Source organism: Anopheles cruzii, chromosome 3, assembly GCF_943734635.1.
Source record: "Anopheles cruzii chromosome 3, idAnoCruzAS_RS32_06, whole genome shotgun sequence".
Classification (NCBI taxonomy): domain Eukaryota; kingdom Metazoa; phylum Arthropoda; class Insecta; order Diptera; family Culicidae; genus Anopheles; species Anopheles cruzii.
In genome coordinates this window covers 13,819,114-13,844,750 of record NC_069145.1, presented here as the reverse complement: position 1 = coordinate 13,844,750, position 25,637 = coordinate 13,819,114, and the positions used below count along the sequence as shown (strand labels likewise).

Genomic DNA, 25,637 nt, shown 5'->3' with positions numbered 1-25,637 from the left:
TGGGGGCAATCCAGCGGGGAGTTGCAGCCGGCGTCGTAAGATTGCCCGTCCGTTGCCCGATGGAAAATTCCTCCGTGACCCTTTCGGCGCGCACTCTTGCGGGCTGCGAGTGCTGCGTGCGTCCATGGTTCATGGTAGTGTGATTTGAGTAAAAATGGAAAATTAATGAGCCCCTGCCTTAGTGTTGGTAATAATGAGCAGATGATGTATACGGACTGTCACTGTATCGAATGCGGTGGGTTCTGCTCTGCGTAGCCACATCGCCCTGGAAAGACCCGATTGACCGAGGCGTGGAAAACGCATCCCTGGCTCGTCGGTGTGTCCCATTTTTCGCGAGTGCTGTCATCGGTGGCGAAAATATCATAATTTTCACAAGCCCCTCCACATTGGCCAGAGGAAGGAGTACAGATAAAGTAGGTTGTGAAGAAAGAGCGAAAAAAGAAGTAAATAGTGGTGTGCGCGATGTGAACCTGCACTCTGCAGCTCGTTTGCGGACAGAAAGAGAGAGAGCGAGAGCACGGGCGACAGGAAAGTGACGCATAGGCTGGGCGAGAGTGAGACGGCGTGTCGCAAGCGAGTGTGAGATTGTGTACACGAGTGAGAGATCGCGGCGTTCGTCCGTCTGTCCATCATCATTCGCGTTCACTTCGCATTGCATAAAATGGAAGACCTTATACACACAAACGCAAACGGAGGAGCCACCTTTTTAGATGCTGTCTCTCCGGAAAAGCCGGAAAGGGTTGACCTCTGCACCAATTGGCCATGCTGAGTTTTGAGCAATTTTTCAAATACGGTCTCAATGAATGATGAGTGAAGCCAGATGTCAGGCATGAAACACGAAAAGAAGAACACGAGACCCCCACCATAGGACAATGGCCACCGCCACCAGTGCACAATGAAGTTGCGCGCAGCTCTACGATTGTTGTGTTTCGCGACCCGTGGGACCGGGTGATAACCGCCAGAAGTTGTGTTTTGATCGTATTTGCCAGCACTTGCCGCGGGCACGCGCCTTCCATCTCTCTCTCTCTCCATTGTTCTGCCGTTATCCTGTGGTGGCAAAAGCTGGCTCTTCTAGTGGCGCGTTCCGTCAGACCGAAGAAATGAACCGAACGAAGAGACGAAAAGGAGAAGTTCAAAAGAAAAACACACGCACACACACCGAAAGTTCACGCTCTATAAACGCATACACTTTAAAGCAATTCGTTGGAACGTATTGGATGAAAGCGAATACAGCTGTAAAGAAGGCTTGTGTGTGTGTGTGTGTGTGTTGAGTCGCGTTCATAAAACACGAAAGCTATCGTTGTCGAGCAGTTCCTAGGAACTTGAAAGCAGCGAGAATCGCACAGGGAAAATCTAATGCAAGGCACGAGGGTTAATAGAGTGTGCCTGCTTGTGTTTGACCACGCAACGGTCAGATGGCAAGGATACGCGAGGGGCCGAAAGCGCGCGAGATTCGCGTCACATTTGAAAGTCCTTGGTACTATCGTTTGTCGTATTGTTCGAATGGTTTCATTACAGTGAATTTGTGTAGCGAGCATTCCTGATGCTTTTTGTGGAATTTACTGTTGTGGATCTGAAGCCACATGCTAACCGAACATAAAGTTGGTGTTCGCTGCTTTTAAAATTTCTGTAAAATAAATCCCTAATTGCATTGCATCACGCGCGATTTATTTGAAAACATTGCCTTCGAAGTGTGACATTTTAAGAAACGGATCCCACAGTATGTACGGCCGTGTTCGGCCATCAGCCTGCGAGGGTTAGCTGCAGGAAAATGGTGTCAGTGAAGTTGGACTTTCCTATGAGTGGAGCAAAGTGGCGTCGATGTGTGAGTGTCCGCACCGCATAAAATTGGTGCAATCCGAAGGCGCACACATACATAGTTTGTTCGAAGTTGCCTTTTTCTCGCGTGTTTGTGTGCGCTGTCGATCACTCTTATAAGGTTATACCGTCCATTCACAGCGATGAATGACAGGCGACGGGGAGGACTGATGGACGGCGACGAACTACGGCCATCAGCAGCAACCGAAACCCCGCGGTGGTCGTCGTATTCGAGGTAGACGATTGCTAGTGGCGTTGCACTGATCAATACACTCGATTCGATTGCACTTACGATTGCCTTAATGATTGTGTGTGGTGCGCTTAGAACGTCTGTCTGTCCGTCGGGCACAATTAATGGTGTCATACTTTGTCGACCCGCATCAGCAATCCACGAAGCCAGTTGTCACTTCAAAGAAGGCGGTGCGAGGATGGCACCGTATGTGTGTGTGCAGTGCGAATGAGGAATAGACAAAGTCTGTGCGAAAGGTTGCGATGTTTAGCAAAGATTTCTGCGCCTTCTGCCGGAATAAAACATGTGTTCCGGCTACATAACGAAACTAATTCCCCTTCTGCTTTATATATTTTCCATGCAGTGTAAAAGTGCGTGATAATGCTTCGACATGAGGAAGTTTGTACTGTGTCGCTGGCGGAAGTGGAAGAAACCCTCCATGTGCGGGGTTGTAGCAAGCGTAGCAGTAGGGTAAAGTGATCTAAACAGTGAGATAAAGTAGCGCACACCATTCATCCAAGTGGAGAAGTGAAAAACAATCAAAGTGAGGACCGTTTTGTGGCCAGTTTGTGCGGTTTGTGTGCGTGTGGGGTGTGTGTGGTTCTGTTACCAGCATATGAAGCGCACAAACTAAAAGTGCCTCTTTGTCGCGCAACTGGAGTTGTAGTTGTTTGCCGTTGCTCCAACAAGCGTTCGGACTGGACTGGACGCGCAAAGCATGCTAGATTCCTATCCACAGCAAGTCAGCGCCGAAAATGTCCAATTGTCTCGAGCGAATCGTAGCAACCCTCTGTGCGAAGAAGAATCCGTCAAAGAGCGGCACCGAAGCGAGTGCAACTACCAGCTACGGACGGTCCAATCGGTCCAAGTGACAAAGATGAGCAGTGGAAAAGTTTCGCCAGCAATCGAAACAAGCCAACAAAACCAGCAATCGCCCGAGGAGCGACCGAGCCAACAGGAAAAGAACGCAACGAAGCAACAAGTAGCGGCACCGCTACTAATTGCAGCAGGACACCACCACCGCCAATCACCGACTGACGCCGATGGTGTGGACAAAACGGAGGTTGAAGTTAACAACCACTACCAACTGGCGCCCGAGCACCCGAGCGAAAGGCGGGAAGCTGGAGCGGGCCGCGAGCAGGATTTGAAGGAACGCCAAAGCGACGGATGGACGGTAGTAATCGAACAGCGGAACCCACGGGATGTTGACGGAATTATAATCGGTGGTTCTTTTCAACAGCAACAACAGAGCAACAAGAATGAACAGAACGATTCCCTCGTAACGGCGGATGGTGATATCCGGGAACGAGTGGAAGAGCACCACGCACACCACCGGGAGCCGATCGGCGGCGGAGGCATCAACTGCCCGGAGCTCGAGCACTTTGGCGATCCGATTCCAACTGGCACTACCGCTATGCGCGATCCGCAGGAATCTCATCACGGATCCGCAGCGCCACTACCGTCGGCAGCAGCTCCACTCGGCGAGGTGGAATCCGGCGACGACAGTGACTGTGTGATGGTGAACGCACCGACCGCGGAGCGAAAGGTGGAACCGTTGAAGATAAACCTGACCCGCGATCGTGAACCGCTGCGGACGATCATCAAACTAACTCCCGGGACCGGTTCCGCCGAGCACACCTCGATCGCCCAGCAATTATCGCCGACGACAGTGCGTGATGTTTGCGGGTCACCAAAAATTACAATCAAACCACCGAAACCACCACCTCCAGCGGCGGCGGCGGATTGTGGCCTCTCGCCGACGATCGACGGTGGTGCTGAAGGCGATCGCAATAGTGTTGCCAACATGAACAGTAGCAGCAGCAGCAGCAGTAGCATTCCAAAACTCACCATCAAACCGCTTATCAATCCGGCTGGGGTTGATTCGGCACCACGGAGCGACGAACCCGGCGGAACGGTGGTTGAGCAGATGCAGATTATTCCAAAGCTACTGATCAAGAGCTCCTGCGCGTCCTTGGGAGACGGGACGACGCAGCATCACGCTCGGGAGGGTAATAGTGTAATGGAGCCACACATTGTGCCTAAACTGACGATACGAGGTGTTAACAACCACAATAATCACCATCATCATCATCACCATCACCATCATCAGCATCATCACCACCATCCGCAACTCAGTGTGTACCACCACCATCAGCAGCATAGTCAATCAGCGGTGGGATCGGACACGCAACAACAACAGGGAGGACCGTCCGGACTGGGTGGACAGGAGGTTGACGGCATGGACAGTAGTGGCACGTCGGGGTCATCGTCGCCATCGCCCACGACACCGTTAGTTCCTAAGTTGACGATAAAGATGGACAACCATCACCATTTGGGGCATGTTCAGCAGCAGCACAGTGATGGGACTGGCGGCGGTGGAATGGTCCATCGAGAAGGCACAATCCCGAAGCTACACATCAAGACCATTCCCTCCGAGGGCGGCGGGCTGATTGCAACGACGGCCGCGTCTGCTTTGTCCCCGCAGCCATCCACGGCGACGGTCGGTGGCGGTGGCTCGAGTTCGTCACCGGTCCTAACGAGCTCGGAAGGTGTCAAGCTGACGATTAAACCCCTGCCCGAGCCTCCGAAGCTACCGAAGCTGACGATCAAAACTTCCGGTCTGCTGGGAGCGATCGCGGAAACGAGCGACGCCTCGTTGGTGTCCTCGACGAGCAGCAGTTTCTCGCCCAAACCGCTCTCCGCCCAACTGGTCGGTGGTGAACTGCAGGCACTACCGATGGCTCCGAGCGCACTGGCTTCGGTGAAACTACTATCGCCATCCGCCTCCGGAAGCCTCCTGCATCATCATGCCGCGCAAAACCCACAACCGGCGTCACCGAGTGATCAACACTCGAACATAAGCTCCAGCTCGATTCCAAAGCTTACCATCAAGCCGATTCCCCCGAAGGTTGCTGACCATACCACAGCAGCGACTTGCGGCCCTTCTTCCGCCCATGAAGCTCCGATGGGCGTTCCGAAGCTGACCATCAAACCGATTCCGCACCCCACCATGACGGCGGCGACACTGAAGCCGACCCGGGGAGGAGCGCAAACGGGTGAAAACAGCGCCAGCGAAACCAGTATTAATTCCCTCATCGACTCATCGTCCGTATCATCTTCATCCTGCACGAACGCTACGATCATCACTTCGCCGGCTTCAACGTCCGCCTTGAGAATGACGATCAAAGTGCCCCAAAGTGGGAACGATTCCTGCAACTCGGCACTGGTGTCCGCACTAACGGGACCGCCCCTAGCAGTCGGTGCCAATGCGGTGGTGGCACAACACTCCCCAGCATCGTCCGTGGTGACAAAGTTGAACATTAAACCTATTTTGCCACCATCACAGGCGTCACCACTAGTAGCCACCAGAAGAGCAGCAGAAGCGCACCCGGAGAAAAGTGGCTTCCTGCCGAATGATGATGGAGAGCAAAAGGGAGGTCCATCGGGGGCTTCTACACCGCCCTCGGGCGAAGAGCCGGACCAGAGCGTCCGTCCGATCGTAATACCTAAAGTGACCATCAAAACGCTCGCCAACCCACGGGGTCAAGAGACGGAAATCCTCTCTACGCCGAAAGTTACGCTGAAACCGATTCCGAAGCCGGCGCACCAACCGGTGCAGGAAGGTGCAACGGAGCCGGTGGCAATAAATAACAACAGCAGCAGTTCCTCCTCGGCGGGGATGGTTCTCGATGGTGTCGTCGATTCGCCCAGAATTATACTTAAAATAAATAAGGGATCGTCTTCGACGACTACCACCACTACCGGTGAACAGCAGCAGCAGCAAGCGTTTGAGGAGAGTGGCGCCGGTAGTTTAATGGGCCCCGGCGTAGACGGAAGCAGCCCTATGACGACGACGGGATCGATCCTTGCGAACGAACTGAAGCGACCTGCAGCAGCAACAGCAGCGACAGGAGGCGGCGTCATGACGTCGTCACTCTCCTCGTCGTCTTCTTCGTCGTCCGTATCCAGTACCTCGACCTCGACGTCCGTATCGACCTCGACGAGTTCATCATCCGCCGGCTCCGATCCGGCCTCTCCGTCGTCCGGCGGTGGCGGTGATCAAGGAGATCCGGGTTCACCGGAGGCCAAGAAAAGTAAACTGGATGACGAGCGGCTAACCGATCGTCCCCTAGCCGGCAGTTTGCTTGCTCAGCATTCCGTCTTGCAGCAAACGTTGCTACAAAACCGGTCACCAATTTCATACCAACATCAGCAACAGCAACAGCAACAACGACAATCGACGATTTTGCAACGGAGATCACCGGCGATCCCGGCCGGTGCTGCTGCAGGCTTGAACAGTTGCGATGTGATCGTTATAGACGACGATAGCAAATCCGGCAACGAGACGTTAACGTTACTGCATGCCGGTTCGAGCCGGCAACTGGTGAACGCGTCAAGCTTACAGCAACAGCTTCTCGGGTACGGCGTCGGAGTGGCGGAAGAACTGACCTCCGCACCCCCAGTTGTGGTGAAAACACGAAGAACGCGCGGAGGATCGTCCCGTGGTGGTGCTGGTGGTCGACAGTCCCGTCGAGGATCTGGGGGCCGGTTGGCAGCGGCCAAGCTGTTGCCAAGTATGATGGCTGCTGCTGCTGCTGCTACGGTTGCCTTTGATGCCCCGTTGGCGAGCGATGATCGGGACGAAGGCTCCAGCTCGGACTGTATGATCGTTGACGAACCGACCACAGCAACGGCGGTGAACAACACGGTAAATGCCGCAACCGCCCAACTCAACAGCAGCTTGTCGGGCAACATTAGTCTCCTGAGCGGTGACTCGTCGCTCACCAGCGCCACCGGTGGTCTCTATCATCACAGCAGCACCGGCAGCGAGGTGGAAAAGAATGGAACGGCCAGCAATAGCTCGATCGGTAGTGGGGCCAGCTCATCGACGGGTGGCATCATGGCCTCGATGGTTGCTTCCGGTGGATACCCGACACTTGCGGGCAGTGCCACAGTAGGGGGAACAGCAGGAGGCGGGAGCGTACGGATGAGTCGACGGCGTGGGGCGGGTCAGCTGTTGAAGGAAGTGTTGGCACACAAAAGCCACGATCAGGACTCCGGCGTGGACGAAGGTCTTGGTGGTCTTGGTCGCATTGGAGCGACGGTCGGTGGTGGTCTTACACCCTCCAAGCGGCCACGGGGTCGTCCGAAGAAACAGATGATGGACATGGTCGAAACGAACGGTGGCGGGAGTAGCAGCTCGATGGAAGGTGGACCAAACAGTGGCCATAACAGCATGATGATGATGGCCATGATGGCGGGCAGCATGAACAGCAGTTCCATACAGGGCACATCACTTCTTCACCCGAGCGCTGCCAGCTCGATCGTCCAAGCGGCGGAGTCGATGCTGGAAGGAATAACGCCCTTCCCTGTAACACCGGTTCGCACGCCAAGGTAAGCTTGGACATTTTGAACTTTCATATTTGTGTTGATCTTTGGAAATAGCTACTAAAGGGTATCTCTGTCCAAAATTGGTCGAACAACAAAATGTGTAAATCAGTTAAAAAATTTATTAAAAAATCAAATAATATTTCTTTTGAAAGCCAACTTATACAGAATATGTAAAAAAATATCATTCAACCCTCCGTCTTAAGGAATGCGAATTGCCGGACCTTTCGGTTTACTCCTTTTATCAACTCTTGCACCGTTTTTTTGGTCGCTTTCTTCCATCCCACTGACAACTGTTTTACGAGTCTTCTTGAGGTTCCGGTTGATGATGGCCTAATATTTTTCGATTGGGCGGAGCTCTGGCGTGTTGGGAGGGTTCATGTCTTTGGGCACCACCAGGCATACCACTCCATGGCCTTTTTCTCATAATTACAAGATGCTAAATCCAGTCAAAACATTTTTTATTCCTTTTCTTTTACCCCAAGTTTTTAAGTTCTCGTCTTCACGGTAGGTTCGATAAATAACGAGATTTAATTTGTAAAAAATATATAAATGCAGTCATTATCATTGAAAGGGGTACCTTTCAACCTAAGTTACTAAGTAATAGATATGGCTGCATTTGTATAATCTCGTGTTTTATCGAACATACAGTTGTGTACCACATTGAGCGACTGAAAAATAGTACGCAAATTGCATCACAGTAGCCATGTCACCGACTTCTCCTCCGACCCTTGTCTACTACCGGGCATCCGATCGATATATTACTACACGCGTACTCCGTGAATGGCACGCCGGCGGCAACCGCAGCAGCAATGATGATAACGGCACGGCGCTGCTTTTCTGCCAAGGCTCCTCCGCTCCATCCCAAAAAAAACGTGTACACATTCCGGCGTCTATTAGAGAGTAGGCCGTGCGTCGCGCGCCGAGCGCACGCTATTTTGAGTCTCGGTGTGGTGTTTTTTACGGTTCCGTTTTGATGCTTCCTTTCATAACAAATTTTTCACCTCCGCGTGGTGTGTCGGGTCCCGGCGGTTTTGTTGTGGACCGTGGCCGCTCTATTGCGACACGCATAGTACGCGGCCGGCTGCTGCTGGTGGTGTGTGGCGGTGATGGTGGTGCTAGTGGTAGTGACCTGTCACCGGCGCAACCCACATGTAGGGTGGCGACGGTGGCGGTGGTGAAGGACGCGTGCACTGCACCAGCAAAGTTTGACTCTCGCGCGCTCTCGTGCCAGTTGCTCTCCTCATTTGCTCTCTCTCGATTCCTCGGAATGTTGACCCCGAATCTTTTGATCGACCTCCTTCGGAGGCAGAATCCTCAATGGACCTAGTCATTGCTTGCTGTGATAACGACGGACCGTTGCTGCATTCTGACATCTGGGCAACGTGTGACGTTTGGTGCTTCTTCATCAGTTACTTTGATCTGCCAAACAAATTGTCCGATCCGATCGTGGTAGTCGTCTTGGAGGTTTGCAGTTAGGAATGGGACATTTTTTCGTAGATCTCTTTCACGTCCTTACGACGACGGTTGCTTCAATCTAGTTACATCTTAACATGTTCTGCCGCCGTAGGACGAAGAGTGAAAAAGAAGTAAACGAATGAGATCACGTGTGTATGAACAAAAAAAAACCGGCGGCAGCAGCAACAAATGCAAAAAGCGTGCGACTTTGCAGCGCGCGGTGGCAGATGACTGTGTTTGTAGTGGTGCGATGGCTACGATAGGACGCCGGTCGCCGCGCGATTAGCAAGGTCTTGCTGCATGCTGCCGCGCGTCTCGCACGTACTGTTGATACCTGGACGAAGGCCACCGCACCACCCGGACCCGGACGTCGCCACCTTGGCTGCCGAAATGTGTGCTGTGCGCTGGCGCCTGGAATTTGCAAAGCGGCGGCGCTTTGTGCGGAATCAGCTGACGCCGCTCGACGTGTGGGGATCCCGCATGGCCGGGCGGCCGGCCGGGGTGGGTGTGTTGTGTCCTTAGCGCTGCTGGGGCCCCTGTCACGCGGGAGAACTTGCATGGTATTGGTGTGTTTTTCATCTTTCGCGCGGGTTGTTCGTTCATTCGCACCGAACTCTTCCATCGACGGTTCGACGGCGGGAGAGCCTCGTCCGGGGGGCTTTGGAATCTTCTGAACAAAATTAACCACCCTATTATTATCAATTTTTTTTTTAATTTTCATAACTGTTCATGCTCAATGTGTCACACATTAATCGTTTCGTTATTCTTATCCCACCGCGCAGAACACGTGGCCGAGGACGCGGCAGAGGACGGGCGAAGTTGCAGCTCGGCGATGTTACACCAACCCTTGGCGGGCCTTTCTACGGGTCGCCGAACAATGCAGATGCCAGCCTGGACCCGCTTTACATTGGTAAGCAAAGGTTGATGGGGGTTTTGGTTTTCCTCAATCGCCGCCACGTCACCGCTTCAATCTCATCGACAGGTCCTCCGAGCACTGGCACTCCAGCGTATGATGCCGAGGGAAGCTTCCTTTTCAATCGCATCCAAACGCCCCGTGGTCGTGGCTCACGTGGACCCCGGAGAGGCGGAGGGCGCGGTTCGCGAACACCGCGTGGTGGTCGAGGGGCAGCGAAAGCTGCCCTTGCGGCCATGCTAGCGGCATCAGCTGGCTCCATCGGTCCCGGTTCTCCCGGCGAATGGCCAGGGCAACTCCCGACGCCCGATGGGCCGATGGTCGGTAGCCCCGCCGACGGACGGATCTCTGGCACGGAGCTGACCCCACGCGGCGGCAAGGTGAGACGACCCAGGGGGGGAGCTGTGACGACACGTGGAAAACGGAAGACCGAACCGAAAACTAGAACGCCGCGAGGTAAAAAGGCTGCGTTGGCTGCTGCGGCCGCCGCCGCCGCTGCTGCAGCTGACCAAACTCCGGCGAAGGTAGCGGCGGACGGACCGAACAGTAACATCTTCATGACACCCATGGCTGGTGGATTGGTAAGTATTTGTTTTTGTTTTCGCAAAGAACGCACGAATCGAGTATTTATTACTGTGGCCAAGAACAAACCGACTCTCCGTGAATACCGTTTTGGGTTCGCCGAAATTCGCCGTGAGCCGAAATTTAGAACGCATAATTGAAGGCTATTTCAAAACAAAACTTTTTCAATTATTGGGAAAACTTGAAAAACTGTATGAATAGGTGTATTTTATACCGCAGGGATTTCTTTAAAGGTACTAACATACATTTAGCAGAAAAAATAAAGATTTTTTAGACTATAAGCAAGTTGTTGTAATAATTTGCGCACAATAATATGATAATCTCCAAAGCCGACTTTAATCGCCGTTTACTCGACTATTCGGTAGTCGTAGCCTGCTCAGTTGATGCTGTCGGCGATGTCGGCTGATAGTGAGTTTGAAAAGTTTTGTTTTTTTGCAAAATTCTCCTCATCTGTCAAACTGATGTCGGAAATCGGATGTTCGGCGTTGTAACGCAGATAATGGTTGCGTATTTGTAATTTGTTGACATCTCGCACTAGGCCTGGGTGCTGCGCTTTCGCTAGACTGCTCCACTTCGGAGCAACATGAAGCACTGCCTCAATGGCAATGGTAACACATCTTTGTGGACGGGATGGGCCACAGCATGATACGAAACGAACGAACGCTAGTACGAAGGAAAGCAGCGAACCCGTGTGCACCTGCTACCGGCAATGCTGCGTGCCTGGTAGCGGAAAAACGAACCCAAGACGAATTCATAGTTTCCCGGCCGCGGTCGGTCAAGCAACGATGTCGACTACGACGCGACCGGTCGGTCCCCAACACGCACGTGGTTACCCCTCCAGCAGAGAGCGGCGAGGGATTCGTTCGGTTCGTCGTGTTCGGTCATCGACGTTGTGTTCGGCGCGAGCAATTTATGTTGCTTCCCCGCGCACCGCTGCCGGTTGCTGGCTCGGGCTGGCGGCACTCGGCGTAAATGTCGCCGATGATGGGGCGCACCGTCGTGTCCGCTCGGATCCGACGCCCGGTTGATCTCCGAATGCTTGCCGCATGCTTTCGGGCGCCACTCGGTTCTTCCTTCCGTTAGGCCTCGGGATCCGGGCCAAGGGGCGACCAATTACGGCATGACTTGCACCGCTGGGGTGTGGTGTGCCTTGTTTTCTGCGAAGACTTTGGTATCGTCTTGCTGATATTCGCATTTCTTGGCGCACAGTTCCGATTCTCCGACTCCGACTACGCATTTTCAGGCAACGAAGTTGTTAGGCCGGTCATTTCGAGCAACATTAAAACAGTCTTTTCCCGCCATCTTTATGCGTGTGCGCTCGTCGCGTGGGTGCAATGCACTGTGGCAAGCGGGCGGCAAATTGATGAGGGGGAATCCAGACCGAAATAGAAACCTTTAAAAGCATCTACGCCTGACACTGCGCTGCGCTGCGTGTTTACATAGCGGCGAATGCAACGCGTCCCGCCCGTGGAGAGCTTGGAACCTAATTAAAACTCCACCATGGCGTGTGCATTGGAAATGTACTACTTAGTAGCACACAAAGCACCATACACCATAATGTGGTGGCCTACGGAGGTGAATTGACTGTGTTAAGTACGCGTGAAACCCTACGGATATGCGGTTGAGTGGCGATTCTCCGCACCGTCCGACCTTAGGTGTATTACACAAGGTCAATAAATGGTCACTCGCTCGGTGTGATTGATGCCATCCAAATGATGGCCGTTTATCGATCGCCATCGATGTTCTCCCGAATGGGGGGAACCCTACATAAAGAACCAAGTATTTAAATGCGCCCCTATGTTGCTTTCGTTTCCCGGTTGGCCACAAGGTTTTATGCAGCCCAAAACAAACGGTTCGGTCCCTTTTTCGTACGTGTGTTTCTGTGTTTTATTATCGATCGATCGATTGGAAACCACCATAACCGGCTTTTTACTGGTTTCAATTTATCTTGTTCATTTGACGAGCGGTTTATTGCATACCCCTCAGAGAGACAGAGTCCCTCCGTCCATCGAGACAAGCATGCTCGGTGTTCTTATCAAACCACAGCGGATTCGAAAGTTTCCCAAAAATCCTGATAACGAACGGTAGAAAATGCAATTCGGGGTGATTTATCTATAATATTGTCGCTTTCGGGGTTCCCTCCAAATTGGCCGCCCAATGCGTTAAATGTTAAATGTTTGAAACTCTGGAGTGAAGCTAAAAAAGCAATCTTTCGGAGCGCAAGCCAATAATCTGATTATGATTGTGTGTTGTAGGACCCCTTCCGACCCCGGCTGCAGATTCGCGAGCTAAAGACACCGAAAAATGCAATCAAGTCCAACACGCCACCGTCTGGGGCGCTGCTTACGCCCACGGCAACGCCCGGTGGCGTTGCCAGCTTGCAGCTGTTCGAGGAGGACACCCGGATGAGCGGAGACTTTAACTTCACCACACCGGTGCGGCTGATCGGCACCGGCGACGGATGCTTGCAGCAGAACGACGAGTCCCAAAGTTCGTACCTGAGCAGTACCAGCGTTACGCAGGATGCAACTACCTCGGCCGCGGTCAGCACAAACGGAGCACAAGCGCTGCCAGCCGATGCCGTCACCGCCACGGCTGTTGCGGCGGAACCGGGAAAGGATGGAATGCTTGCCGCGACGACCGGTACGGGTGGTGCTGTCGGTACCAGTAGTAGCAACAGCAGCACCACAAGCAGCTCCCGGAGGCCGAAGGGCAAGATGGAAGTGCTCGATGCACAGTAAGTACACAACCCCTCGAAGTCCGTTGGCCGAAACTAACGCACACAGTCCTTTCCCCAGTCGAGCACAGTTTACGGTCGAACTGTTGGCGGAGTACGAATGGCCACCGCCGTCGCCGGGCACGCGAGGAACCGACACGTTCATGCTGCAGGAGCAGATTGCCGAGTACCTCGGGGTGAAGAGCTTCAAGCGCAAGTATCCGGACCTGATGCGCCGCCCGGTCGAGATGGAGGAGCGCAACTTTCTGCTGGAACAGGGTCTGGCGTCTGAGAAGATGTGTGACCTGGGACTGACGTCGGTGTACGCGTCCGAGATACTGGACATTATGTGCAACGACTATCCGGAGAAGTACGAGGAGTACACGCGGTACTCGCGCGAGAAACATTTCCGTGAGCTTAGCAACCGCCAGCGCCAACAGCAGGAAGCGGTCGTGGCGGCGGTCGCAGCAGCGGCGGCGGCGGCAGCGGTCGCTGCGATACCGGCAGCTCCGATCGACCGTGCGAAGTTGCAGAAAGAAAAGGCCATCGAATCAGCCTCCAACTGGAACAGTACCTTCAACAAAGAGTAAGTGTTTTAAAGAGCCTGTGGAAGCCACTTCGGCCGTTTGATGACTGACCCCTTTTTGACCTCCGTACCTCCTGCAGACGACGGGATACGAGGCGAGCTTGCATGGACCTGCAAACGTACGTGGTGCACGTTCCGCGACGGAATCGATGCACGCAAACAGCGCACACCGAAGACACCGCACCGAGCAGGCAACTGTCCAACTATCCCGTGGCGCTGGTGCCGGGTCAATTCAGTGAATACTACACAACCTACACACCGGAACAGTTGGCGTAAGTTTCCATCGATCTCCGGTGACGGCTGGCTCTGCCAATTTAACCCGTTTGATTTTGTGTGCGCGTTTTAGTTGCTATCCCATCAACACCATGTTGCTGGACCCGCAGCAGCTGGAGGAGATCGTATCATCGGAGCGCTACAAAAAGCTGGCCGCCGAAGAGGCTCGTCGGACCGAGTACTATGAAACGTCGTGCAGTAGCAGCAACAGTAGTAGTAGTAGTAGCGGCAGCAGCGACACCGAGACCGATAGCGATGACGACGGTAGTAGTAACGGTGCGGAGGACAGTGACACAGCCAGCGACAGGGAAAGTGGTGGTAAACATTTGCGCAAAAGTCGCACTCAGCGCGGAAAGAGTAGCTCATCGGATTCCTCATCCGGCACCGATGACCAAACGGAAGGCTCTGGCGCTACGGAGAGGCGAAAGGTTCGTCGAAAGCGAAAAGTGGCCAGCAGCAGCAGCATCCCGACGGTGGACGGTGGAGATGAGGACAAGAACGTGAAACCGACGGCAGTGGTCACTCCGGTGAGGCGATCGAGCCGAGGGCTCAGTGCCGGAACGATGCCGACGGTTCCCGCCGCTGTCGAGGTTAAGATTCCAACGGATTCCGACGTAAGTGCCGGAGTGTCCCAGTGGCGTTCGATCTCCCTTCTTCAACAATTTTTCGCTTCTTCCACGACCAGGATTCGGACGTTCCGCTCAGTGCACATGCGGCGAAGCGAAAGAATGCGGTGACTACTACTGCAACGGTGTCCGCCGGAGGTGGAAAGCGTATGGTGGACGAGAAGCCAACACTGACGGTGATGAAGCGGCCACCACTGAACCCGTACATGTGCGCCGTTTGCCTTGGTCCGGAAAACAAGAACAAATACAGCAAACCGGAACGATTTGTGCGTTGCGATCGTTGCCGAAGGAAAGGTACGCCAGAGGGAAGAGCGTCGAGGGGCGTGCCTCAAACGGAATGATCAATTTTTCATATTTCTCTCGGCTTGTCCCCTCTGCAGCACATCCGTCGTGCATCGGCATGTCCTCGGTGATGTATCGCCGGGTGCAGCAGTACAAGTGGCAGTGCACCGAGTGCAAGCTGTGCATGAAGTGCAACCGGAGGCCGGCGGCAATCGACAGCAAGATGGTGTACTGTGATCAGTGCGATCGAGGATTTCATTTAGCTTGCAAGGGTCTGCGGAATTTACCGGATGGTGAGAGGGAGTCGTGCAGGAGTTTATCGTTTGTGGTTCCGTGCCTAAAACGCTTTTTGTTTTCTATCGCTCGACAGGTCGTTGGCACTGCAGCATCTGCACCGTCTGCAGTCAGTGCGGTTCCCGAACACCGGAAGGACACCCGAACGCTCAGCTAACCGCGCAGCAACGGCAGCATCTCGCGATGGTGGCCGAATGGACGCACCAGTACTGTTTGAATGCCTTAACCCGAATACGGGAGCATGTGCGAACCCTATGCGTACCGTGCGTGCGCGAACGGAGGCAACGGATGCAGCAAGAGAATGCCCAGCAAACCTCTGTTGCGGCTGCTGTTGCAACAACGCCGGCGAGACAGACCACTACCGAGAACCATGCAATACTTAACAACAACAACAACAACAATATTAACACGCCCGTAGGTGGCATGACTGTGGATAGGAAAGCACAGCTCACCGTACCGGTCCCTACCGGTGGTCCGGTGAATCCAATGAAGGTGGTGCTACGAGCACCGGTGGTAAGGAAGTTGCCAGCGACAACGTCGTCCAGCTCGGTGGTATCGGTACAGCAGCAACAGAACAGCAACTTCACCGGCGGTAACACCTTTGCGGTTGGTGGAACCGTAGTGCCGCCGCCACAATCCGTTCCAACGGATGTCACTAGAACCATAATGGGTGGTCCTTCGGTTCGGAGCTCGTGAACCGCTTTGTAAGGGCATAAAAAACAGAAAACACCACACGGCGGGAGTGGGCACGGGGTCGAATGCGGGCATTACTGAGGGAAATCATTCAATGGATCCATTTCCTTTAAAACAACGAATCTTATCTGTAAACTCTATTGTACAGACGATTAATGAAAGTGGTGACGGCGGATCAAAAGTGGCTATTTAAAACGCGTATACATAATAGAGACATATAAAGGTACATTTACGTTCGATAGTTTACGGTAAACATTTCAGTACGACTATTTTAAAGATATTTTACGTATGTTTTCGGTTAGTTTAACGTTTATTGTTGCGCAGCGCGACAAGAAACACACAAAACTAGAACAATTTAGTTGGCTAAAAATCAGGACACCGGAACCTGGAACGAGGGGAACACCTGTGAGTGCCCACCGGTCACAGCGTGGAAGCTCCGTTGGAAAAAAAACATTATTTCCGAAACTGAAAGTCATTATCCAACTGCTGCTGGCTTCGTTTTTGTGACGTAGATCATGTTGTTAGACTTTACGTTAGGGGGCAAGAGCCGACACTAGTTCTACTTTGCGATAAGCTCTCGATTTTGTAAGCAACAAAACCCTTGCATGTGTTGTGTAATTTGTTTCTCGTAAAAGTGTAGCATCCAATTACTGTGAAAAGTATGATTATGACGAGTTTTGTTCTCGTGACATTAGCTAACGGCAGACAGAGGAAACGCGCACCGGTGGCGGTTACGGTTACACACTTGGTTGATGGCCATCTGCTGCATCATTTTAACTGCACCTTAAGCGAATTGCATGAGAGTAGAAGAAGTCCACAGCACACACACACATCCGTACTAATCTCATTTGGTGTATTTACATCTTTAGGTCCACTCCCTTGCTCCATGCTTAAGATTATGATTAAGAGATTCTCCTATCGGAGCCCGTTCCCACATGGCCGCGGAAAGGTTAAGGAAGCGAAAAACTATACCCAAAATGTTGCTGTTTTTCGGCAACGTGTCGCAATTATGAGATGAAAAGAATCTATGCAATATTTACAATAATACAGGCAGGGTTAAGTCGATTCACGGTCAAAAACCGAATATCTTACCGGAGATGATGAAGAGAGGGAGAGAGTCACTACTTACGGAACTGTGCTGTATAAAGTGTAGGATTGGATACAAATATTTTTCGTGTCATCGTTTCGTAAAAAAGGCATCTATCAAGTATTGGGGCTGCTCCACACCACATCAAGGACCTGTAATCAAATGTACATATATAGTCCTAAGAAGCTTCAAAACCACACACCACATTTGGCGTAGTTTAAGAGCCTGGGTTTGAATTAGGAATAGGAATCTATTGTGGTAAGCAAATCGAGTGTAAAAATCTTTAGCACAGCAACGATAGGGGCGCGGAACAGACCTGATAGCATTTGGTTGTCGTTGAAATCCTACTTCAAAGGCATATATTTATTTAATAAGCGACCGCGATAGTTTTCTCCCATCATCAATCCTGTTCCAGTTGAAAAGTGCTTTTGTTTGCTACTAGCCGGCGAGAATAGAATGTCCATGGAATGTCGGCCGGGGGCAGCACAAACAAACATTAATACAGGATTGTTTGTACGTTTCCTTGTTTAAAGTGTACTTTCGTGCTGAATGTTCAGACTGTCTTCGTGCGTTGTAATACAAGTTGAATCAAGACAGAGGTTCGTGTTAATAGGTTTTTAGGAATGATCGTGACAACGGGACTTCAAAGTTAGAGGGACTCGCGGAGTTTTGCTGTGTGATGCGCAAACATTGTATAAAGGCACGTGTGTCCCCGCCCGGAGCATAACAAAGTGGTGCGCCACGCCAGGTGTAAGAGGAAGGTCCCACATTTAAGCAGATAATTCTAGGGCTTATCGTGTATAGGCAAGACGCTCTAAAAATGGTCGAAGAAATAAACGCGGCCGCAATTGATGGCAACACAATTAATATCACTTCTGCGTGTACTGTATGCGAATTTATTAATCTATATTTTTGTAATTAGCCGTTTGAACCGAAATTGACTTTTAAGGGCCGTTTACACGTTGCGATATATCGCTGCAATGCCTTGTATGAAACCAATTGCAACGATATATCGCTACGTGTAGACAGCAAAAAAGGAACAAATTGCTTGTATACTACCAGATTGGCAGATCAAAAAAATTGAATGCGCTGAGCATCAATTTCGGTCCAATCTCCATACATGTGTGCGTGTGCTGACGGTGGATAGACATGTGTGCGTGTGTTGATGGCGGTTTGACATGTTGTTTTGAATGTTTTTAAAGCAAAAGTTTAACGTGAGAATAATGGCTTCGCTTTAAAAGCCATTCCCTTGACCACCGTGACCGATTAGTACTCTTGGTACGTTCTATTTTTTGCTTTGTAACCGAAACGCACAATCCAAAGGCAGACAAACACAGTGTTTCTTCCATGGCTGTTTCCATGACACCGAGATCTGCGATTGCAAATCGCAACGGTACATCGTGGCGTGTAGACGCTCCACCTTGGCTGCGATATATCACTGCGATTAATCGATACAAGGCATTGCAGCGATATATCGCAACGTGTAAACGGCTCTTTAAAATGCTTCAACATTTCGTTAACATCGAAAACTTGACGAAACTCGATGAACGGAAACTGTCGATGAAACTTTTGACACACGCACACAGTTTCATCGAGGTTCGAAAATTCAAGTTTGTGAATCGAAATCGAAAAATCATTTGTATTTTGAAAAAGCGAGCGAGCGAGGAGTTCGCCTGGGCCAGGGCGAAGAGGCGAAACTGAGGCAATGACGATAAAACGAAATCTCTACACAATAAAAAATAAATTTTAGATGAAAGTGTAAAGAAATAAAACTATTTAAATTATGTTATCCGATCCGATCGGAAGGGTTCGGCACTTGGTCTGGTTCGTCATGAGCGGGGAAAGTCAGGTTCAAGGGTTCAAAGTTAGATTCAACAATCGGTTAGATTCTCAAAACAGCCGACATTTTTTCTATATTTCCAACTTTTGCGGGATTCGGACGTGTGCGTGCGCGCTTGTGAAGGGATCTCGGGTTGCTTGGCTGCTGATGGTTCATCTGTCTGGCTGCAGAAAAGAGTCCATCGAATCGGCTTTTCGTACTCGCTGTTCCGGGCAAGAAGATCCTGACCGACGCGTGGAGTGGAACCAGACCATCGTGGCAGGCGAAGGAATCCTCCGCGCGGAAGGTAAAAGGTGAAGAGTGCGTTGGTGTGTGTGCTGTGTGTTCTTGCATGCGGTCGCGCTTGATGCGTGAAGAGAAACGGTGCAAACGGTGGCGGTGGTGCGAAAGAGAAGCTGAGCCGAAGCGAGTGCTCGCCAGCGCCAGCAGCTCAAACAAAGAGCAGAAAGAGAAGAAGAGCCAGCAGCGAATGAAGGCGAAGAAGCAATAAGATAGCTCGTAGCCCAGCAGCGTGTGTGCGTGCGTTCGTTGGTTTCTTTTGGGTGCGGTGCCGTTGTGCGTGTGGTGAGAAGGGAAATTTCCTGCAACTAGCAAAACTAGGTGCGCTCTGACACCAATGCGAAGGGTTTACGGGTAACATCAGTTTGTTTGAAAAGGCTGTGTGTGTTTTTACTCGCCCACCGGATGCACCGTCGCATCGAAACGGAGTGTAGCGAATTAAGCATACCTACTCGGTGAAACGAGCATACTACAAATTCTTTTTTGGTTCGTTGTGTCCTATCGTTCCGGTTTCCAGAGATCCAGAACAAGCGCTACCAGCAGCAGCAGCAGCAGCAGGAAGCAGACGGGACCCGTTAACGCTCTCGGCCAGAGGGTGAGAGCTCAAGCGAGCGTGTGAGAAAGAGAACGAAGGGTAAGTTTTCCCGGCTACTGCTGGACGGATGGAAAATGTGTGAGAAAAAGCGATTTCCCGATGTGTGTCGCGTGAGGCATATGGAATCATCGCGGAAGTTGGTGACTAACCGAAGTGAGCTGTGAGATACGGCGGCCGCGTGAGCGGAGCGAAGTGACTAATGAGAAGTGGAAAGTGAGCTTGGTGAATCGGTGAATCTCACACGCACGAGCTCTTTCTCTCACGGACAGCGGTCGTGGTGATCCAACGTTCTTTTCGTGTGTTCAAATGAACCGCATCAATCAGCATTAAACGGTCGGCAGATGCGTCGGAATGGGATGTGATCTCAACAGCCCCCAGCTACGCGTGGAGCAATCCTCACCGTGCCCCCCTGTGCCAAAGCACGCGGTCCGGTCATGTGTCCGTGCGTCGCATATGAATGCGACACGCATACACTCGCAGGTTGGCGGCTGGTGCAAGAGGTGTCCCATCGCGCACCGCGTTTCTCTTGTTGCACGTAGGAAGCGAAGCGATGTGTGGCCGGTCTCGCCGTTTTCGCCCTGCGAGTGTGTGTAGGAAAAGTCAGCGAACCGTCCAATTGAAGAGAGAGAGGAGCGAGACGGAGAGAGCGGATCCGTGTGTGCGGTGTCCAACCACGCGAGTCGGAAACTTTGGCCGGATGAAGAAAAAAAAACTGTCACCAGTTGGAATGAGTTCTAAACAAATGAGCGTTTTTTTTGTTTTTTGCTGTCGGTGAACTGGTTTTATTTTATCTCATCACGCGTGCAAACACGCGCTGCGGGTCTGGTGCTGCATCCGATGGAGTGTTCCTTTTTCCGCGGTTGTGCATGAATACGCGAATAATTTTTGAACCGCGCTGCCGCAAAAAACTTATAAACGTCAGCAGCAGGCCTTTGTGGTTTCATGTGTGTGTGTGCTTCATTTTCGGCGCCATGTCCTATAGATAGACAGAGCATCACATTCGCAGTTTACGCGCTGATATTGTGCCACGAAAGGGTGAATGGCTACAAAATGGTGTATTTGCCACATTCCTCAGCAATCAGATGCTTGATTGTGTTCCAAGACCGCAACATCTATCGCGTCAATGTGGACTACTTGATGGAATTGTCTTCACGAAAACATTGCGACAACTCATTGATTTGGGAAAGATCCGAGTAGTCTTTGACTTGGTAAACCGGCATATTTTCTACCCTTCAACGTTGAATACTGGTGAACAAATTACAAATACTTGGTGAACAAATTACGTTATACGGGTGTCGAATGTGCCGAATGAAAGCTTCAGTGTGCGATTCAGGGTGTGTGGGAAGTTCTCCAAAATACGTTAATCAAGTTGAGCAAACTCAATTAGCATTTTTTTGCTTGCCTGCGGCACATTGTTATCGAGGGCGGCGGTTTCCTTTCGAGCGCACAAGTGTACAAGAAAGAAGTCAACGTACCGTCATCGTGGCCGTATGTGTGCTAGCCAACCCATCGTGCTCGCGCTCAACCATCTCCGATCGATGAAAGTCGTCTGATAAGGGCGAGGGCCACGCTATGTCCTGTTTTTTGGGGTGCTGCTTATCAGCAGGGGCAACCTGCGATTGATATGTGAGGCCCCCCGAGTGCTATTTCAATAATGTAAACGCAAACATGAGACGGCGAGCCAGAGATTGCGGCGGTGGTGCTGACGGTGAACCATAAATACCACCTTGCACATTGACCAGCCAGCACACGTTATTCAATTTTAATCGTTTGCGAATGAAAATGCCTGTCACGGAAAGCCACATGAGTCACCGGGACCGAAACATTCTTTACGAATCACGCAAGTAATGACCGATGGCTGGGGAATGCATTCTAGTTGCAAGTGTCTTGCCCCCGAGGCCTGATCGTGGTGGAAGCTGTGTCGGCGCCAACTGAGTTTGTGACGACTGTTGTTATTCGCATTGTTCATGCGGTGCTCCGTCGCGGTGATTCATTCGCTACTAACACCGAGCTACTCTCGCCCCCGGGGGGAGGTGCGTCTCAACCTCCAGTGGTCATGAATATTGATGTCCTTTTGCCTTTATCCTTGCTGTTGCGAAGGTAGTCAGCATCACAACGGCTCAGCTTCATTCTCAGCATGCGCTGATGGGTGGTAGGTCATCGAAGGAGCCTGGCTGTTTTGCCAAGGATAAGCGGATCATCTTGACCTGAGAGCGCCAGGACCACGTCTAACGGTCGAAAATCGGATTTTTGTAAAGAAATCACATATTTATGTTGCCTGTTCAGCCAAAGCGTGTCCCGTGTAGGAACCTTTTAGGAGCGTGTGGTATACCACACCTTGCCGGTCCCACCAGACACAGAGCACTGTCTTTTTGCCGAATCGAATTGGTTTTGCAGTCGAAGTTGATGATTGTCCCGGACTGAGCAATGATTTTTTCTTTTTAGAATTCTCAAAATGAATCCTCTTTTCATCCCCAATCACAATCTGATGGAGAAATGATTTCCTTTTGTACCTGGCGAGAAGAATTTCACATGTAGTTTTTCGGTCAGTTCGTTTGACAACGATTATCCAATCTTCTGCGTTCTTTCCCAGGTCATGTTTAAGTTCTTCGAATCACTAAAAGCACTGCGATCTCCCAGCATGATCACTGTAAGTTTCGACAAGACTTTGATGCGATTTTGTAACAGTTTTCTTGAGCAGTTCAAAAGGCCCTCGAACGTAAGGTGCGTAAGGTAAAGAGGAGGACCAAATTGATGGCGGTAGAGCCATCTGTCGACTTTTAGACACGAAACATGGATATCGCGATTAATGATGGACTTCCAGGCCTTTTAAAAGAATCGTGCTGCTTGTCAGTTCACTCTAATGGTGGCCTTGCACCACGAAAAGCCCGCGTAACCGAAGGTGGAGGTCAAGTGGATGGTCAAATCATAAAAGAGCCCACCGACGTAGGATAACGAGAACGGAACACCGTGACCTAAATCCTTTGCCAGCTGTCGCCCTGTGCATTTCTGCATTCCTTAATCGTCAGGTGAAAGAGTGTCCTTGCCCGTCTGATGGGCTCATCTCTTTCAGCTGCGCAAGGAGCTGTTTGTTTATGGCGCACACGGGCTCAGCAACTCCAAACTCTCCACACGTGCTCGAGAGTGCAAACGGTGGACCGTCGAGTTTGTTTTTGACACCTATTCCTTAAAGACGGTTCGTTTGTTAATGAGACTTCGGCATCATCGGCACTGAGAGACCGTTGTTGGCACACCGAAAGAATGCAATTTTTCTTCAAAACAATCGCAGAAAAGGCGGCATAAAAAGACGTCCGTCCCATGCACGTCTTTTATCTGTAACCCCGTGGGGCAATTGTGGTTTGAAGTCGCCTGGAAATGATTTCAGCATGTCAGATGGTATCATAAGTACAGACTGTACGACAACTGTACGAGTACGTAGCGTCCCCGGGGTCATCCTTGTTAGGGACAAACGGTTGGCCAGCTCGTAGCTGAGATGTAGCGTTTTATTTTGCAGTTCCAAGATGGCTCTTTCTTAGAATGTACTGGAGCAAAAAGGGAAAAGAAAAGATCCTGAAACATGATTATGACTTCCAGCGGTGGTTGATGATGCTGCCTCACGATGCTCTGCGCTGTCGCCGCCGCTGATGTTTATGATTTGTGTGCCTTGGTGACAGGCGAAACGGGCCATTAAAAGCCACGTGCAAGAGCAGAAGAGCGGCAAGAGCCGTGCTGCTGTGGTGTTTAGTTTCGGGTTGATCCCATTCATCTCTTTTCTGTGACCCTTCGGGCTTACATGTGTTGCCTCGCGCTCAAGTTTGTTACAAGTTCGTGGAAAATGTCCACATAAAGCCCACACTTTGAAATGGGCCTCACCAAGAAGTTTAGCAAGAAGATGTCAGATTTGCGTCAGGTTAAATGTTGTGAGAACTGAATTTGCTCGCGATCAGAATTGATGTTGCGCTGGGAAAGGTTAAATTATTAAACGACACCCTTCTGCTGTGAACTCTGAATCGAGCGGCCAATTTGGTTGAATAAATTTGTTCTCCGTTCCGTGTTCATGGTGATGGTGACCAACCTGAACTCTCGCACAGCCGAAGCTTTCGTCCTGCCCGCTTCGGTTTTGGCCGCAAGTGGCCTCTGGCGCTGGCTATAGAGATCCCTTTCCGTTTAGCTGCCTTCTAAACGCCCGGTCCCCCGGGTGGCTATTTTGGTTTCGTCAACGATTGATTAACGATTCTGCGAACGAACTTCCGGTGGTGCGACCGGGCTGCGTGTGCTGTGTCCGTGAAACGCAAGGGCGAACACTAAAAGCGAACGGGGGAATCAACATCATCGCCCATCGTCAATGCTTTCCCCTTCGAGCCAGTTGATTGGACGTGGTGAGGACATCCTGCTGCCCACTCGCCCGGAGATTGCGGGAGCCGCCGGGGACACTTCGACGTCGTGTGTCAGTGACGATCGCATAATTAATAAGCTCTCTCCGGGCCAGTAACGGTGACGCAATGCGAAGCAGATAGCTGTGATACGATGTGGCGCTTTGATTTCCCTAATCTTGCCGTTTCGTTCATTAAAAAGCAATAGCACGCGCACGCCACCTCGTGTCCTCGTGTCACCATTTTGCGCGCGCACAGTGTGTTTTGCATTTAATTTGTTTTCCCTTTTGACGCGCGGTTCGGATCTGACCCGCAACACACAGAGAGATAGGTGCACGTCCTGTGTGCTGTTGTTGTGGCGAAGGTGTTCACCAAGGTCTGCTGGCTATCCGACTCTGCACTATTATTTTATTTAACTTTTGCGCCGCGCTCGTGCCACATGTTTGCGCTCGATGATCCCCCCGCTTGGTGGCGCTGTTTCGCTGATGTGTTTTTGAAACAGAGTCGCTTTCCATATCGCGCCCGTCGCGGCCGTTGCTTTGGTTTGGTGTAACGTGCCTTCGACCGGCTCCGTGTGCAGTGCCCCCGTACTTCCGAAGGGAAGGCACCAGGTGCCAAAGAGTTTCCCTTTCCGCTATGCGGCGACCGGCGAAGGCCGGCGACCCATAGCTTGTGGTGTAATACACGTTGGCTTCATTCCCGGCACCCCGTATGTTACGGGGTGGCTGTGTTTATAGAGCGGTGGTCGAGAGCTTTTAACAAACCCGTGGCCAGTGCTGGGGTTTTATTGCAACGGCCCGGTTTCGTTCCGCCGGATGCACCGCACCCCCCCGGTCTCTTGCGCGCACCGTTCCGATGGAAAGCGAATGCCAAAGCGCTATGCTCATGTGGCAAGAGGCGACCCTCAGCAAAGAACGCTTCCGATGGGCTTTTGATACAGGTGTGAAATATGTTTTTCAAAATCTAGAAAAATTAATCTCTACAAGTTGTTCGTTGTGAGTGCCGCGTCCCATTTCAATCGGAATTTGTCACGGAAAATTGCAACTCGTTTTGTGTCCGTCCGTCCGTGTCCGTTAATGCCAAATTACGGTGGCTCTTTTTTGGTTCATTTAAATTTTTGCCGTGTTTCTGTTAGGCTACTGGCGAACTCAAAAGGAAAAATAATAACGGATTATGTTGTTAGACGTGGTGGCGTTAATCTAATAAAAAACATTGAAAAAACTGCGCGCAAACTTTCTACAACAAAATAAAACGAACCTAAAAAACAATTTATACATAAAACAAAACGAAAGACATTGTTTGGTCTCGCACCATTCCCCGAGAGCAGCGTCAGGCCGCAAAATCTCCTTCGGTTCGGTTCGCTGTCAAACTTCCGTTCCGTGTTATTAGCGGACTTTTGGCATTTAAATATTTTCCTCTCGAAACTCTCCCTGCTGGCGTACGTGCCCCGTGCCCCCAGCAGCAATTCGTTGGAAGTCGGAAATGGAAATTGGATATTTTTCCACCCTTGTCGCGTTCGCGTTCATTACAACATTCCTTATCGTACCCCGGTATCCATCCGTTGGAGAGTGAACGCTTTCCGTTGGCCTCTGGCCTTTCCGAGAG

The 25,637-nt window shown here is 51.4% G+C and overlaps 2 protein-coding genes across 2 annotated transcripts in view; both read left to right on the top strand.

Moving 5' to 3' along the window:
• The first annotated feature begins 2,765 nt into the window (after positions 1-2,765).
• Positions 2,766-19,643, top strand: LOC128269884 (mucin-19). The gene is made up of 11 exons (XM_053007289.1): positions 2,766-7,323; positions 7,381-7,441; positions 9,676-10,387; positions 12,644-13,125; positions 13,187-13,690; positions 13,771-13,962; positions 14,037-14,577; positions 14,649-14,883; positions 14,970-15,164; positions 15,242-15,757; positions 19,582-19,643. Exons 1-11 carry the CDS (start codon positions 2,766-2,768, stop codon positions 19,641-19,643), a joined length of 8,058 nt encoding a protein of 2,685 aa, XP_052863249.1.
• The window catches only part of LOC128270567 (ras-related protein Rap1), a 24,169-nt gene continuing 17,415 nt past the window's right edge, over positions 18,884-25,637 (top strand). The window contains exons 1-2 of the mRNA XM_053007978.1: positions 18,884-19,071; positions 19,582-19,698. The gene's annotated coding sequence lies outside the window, so the exon portion shown is untranslated. The remainder of the gene's footprint in view (positions 19,072-19,581; positions 19,699-25,637) is intronic.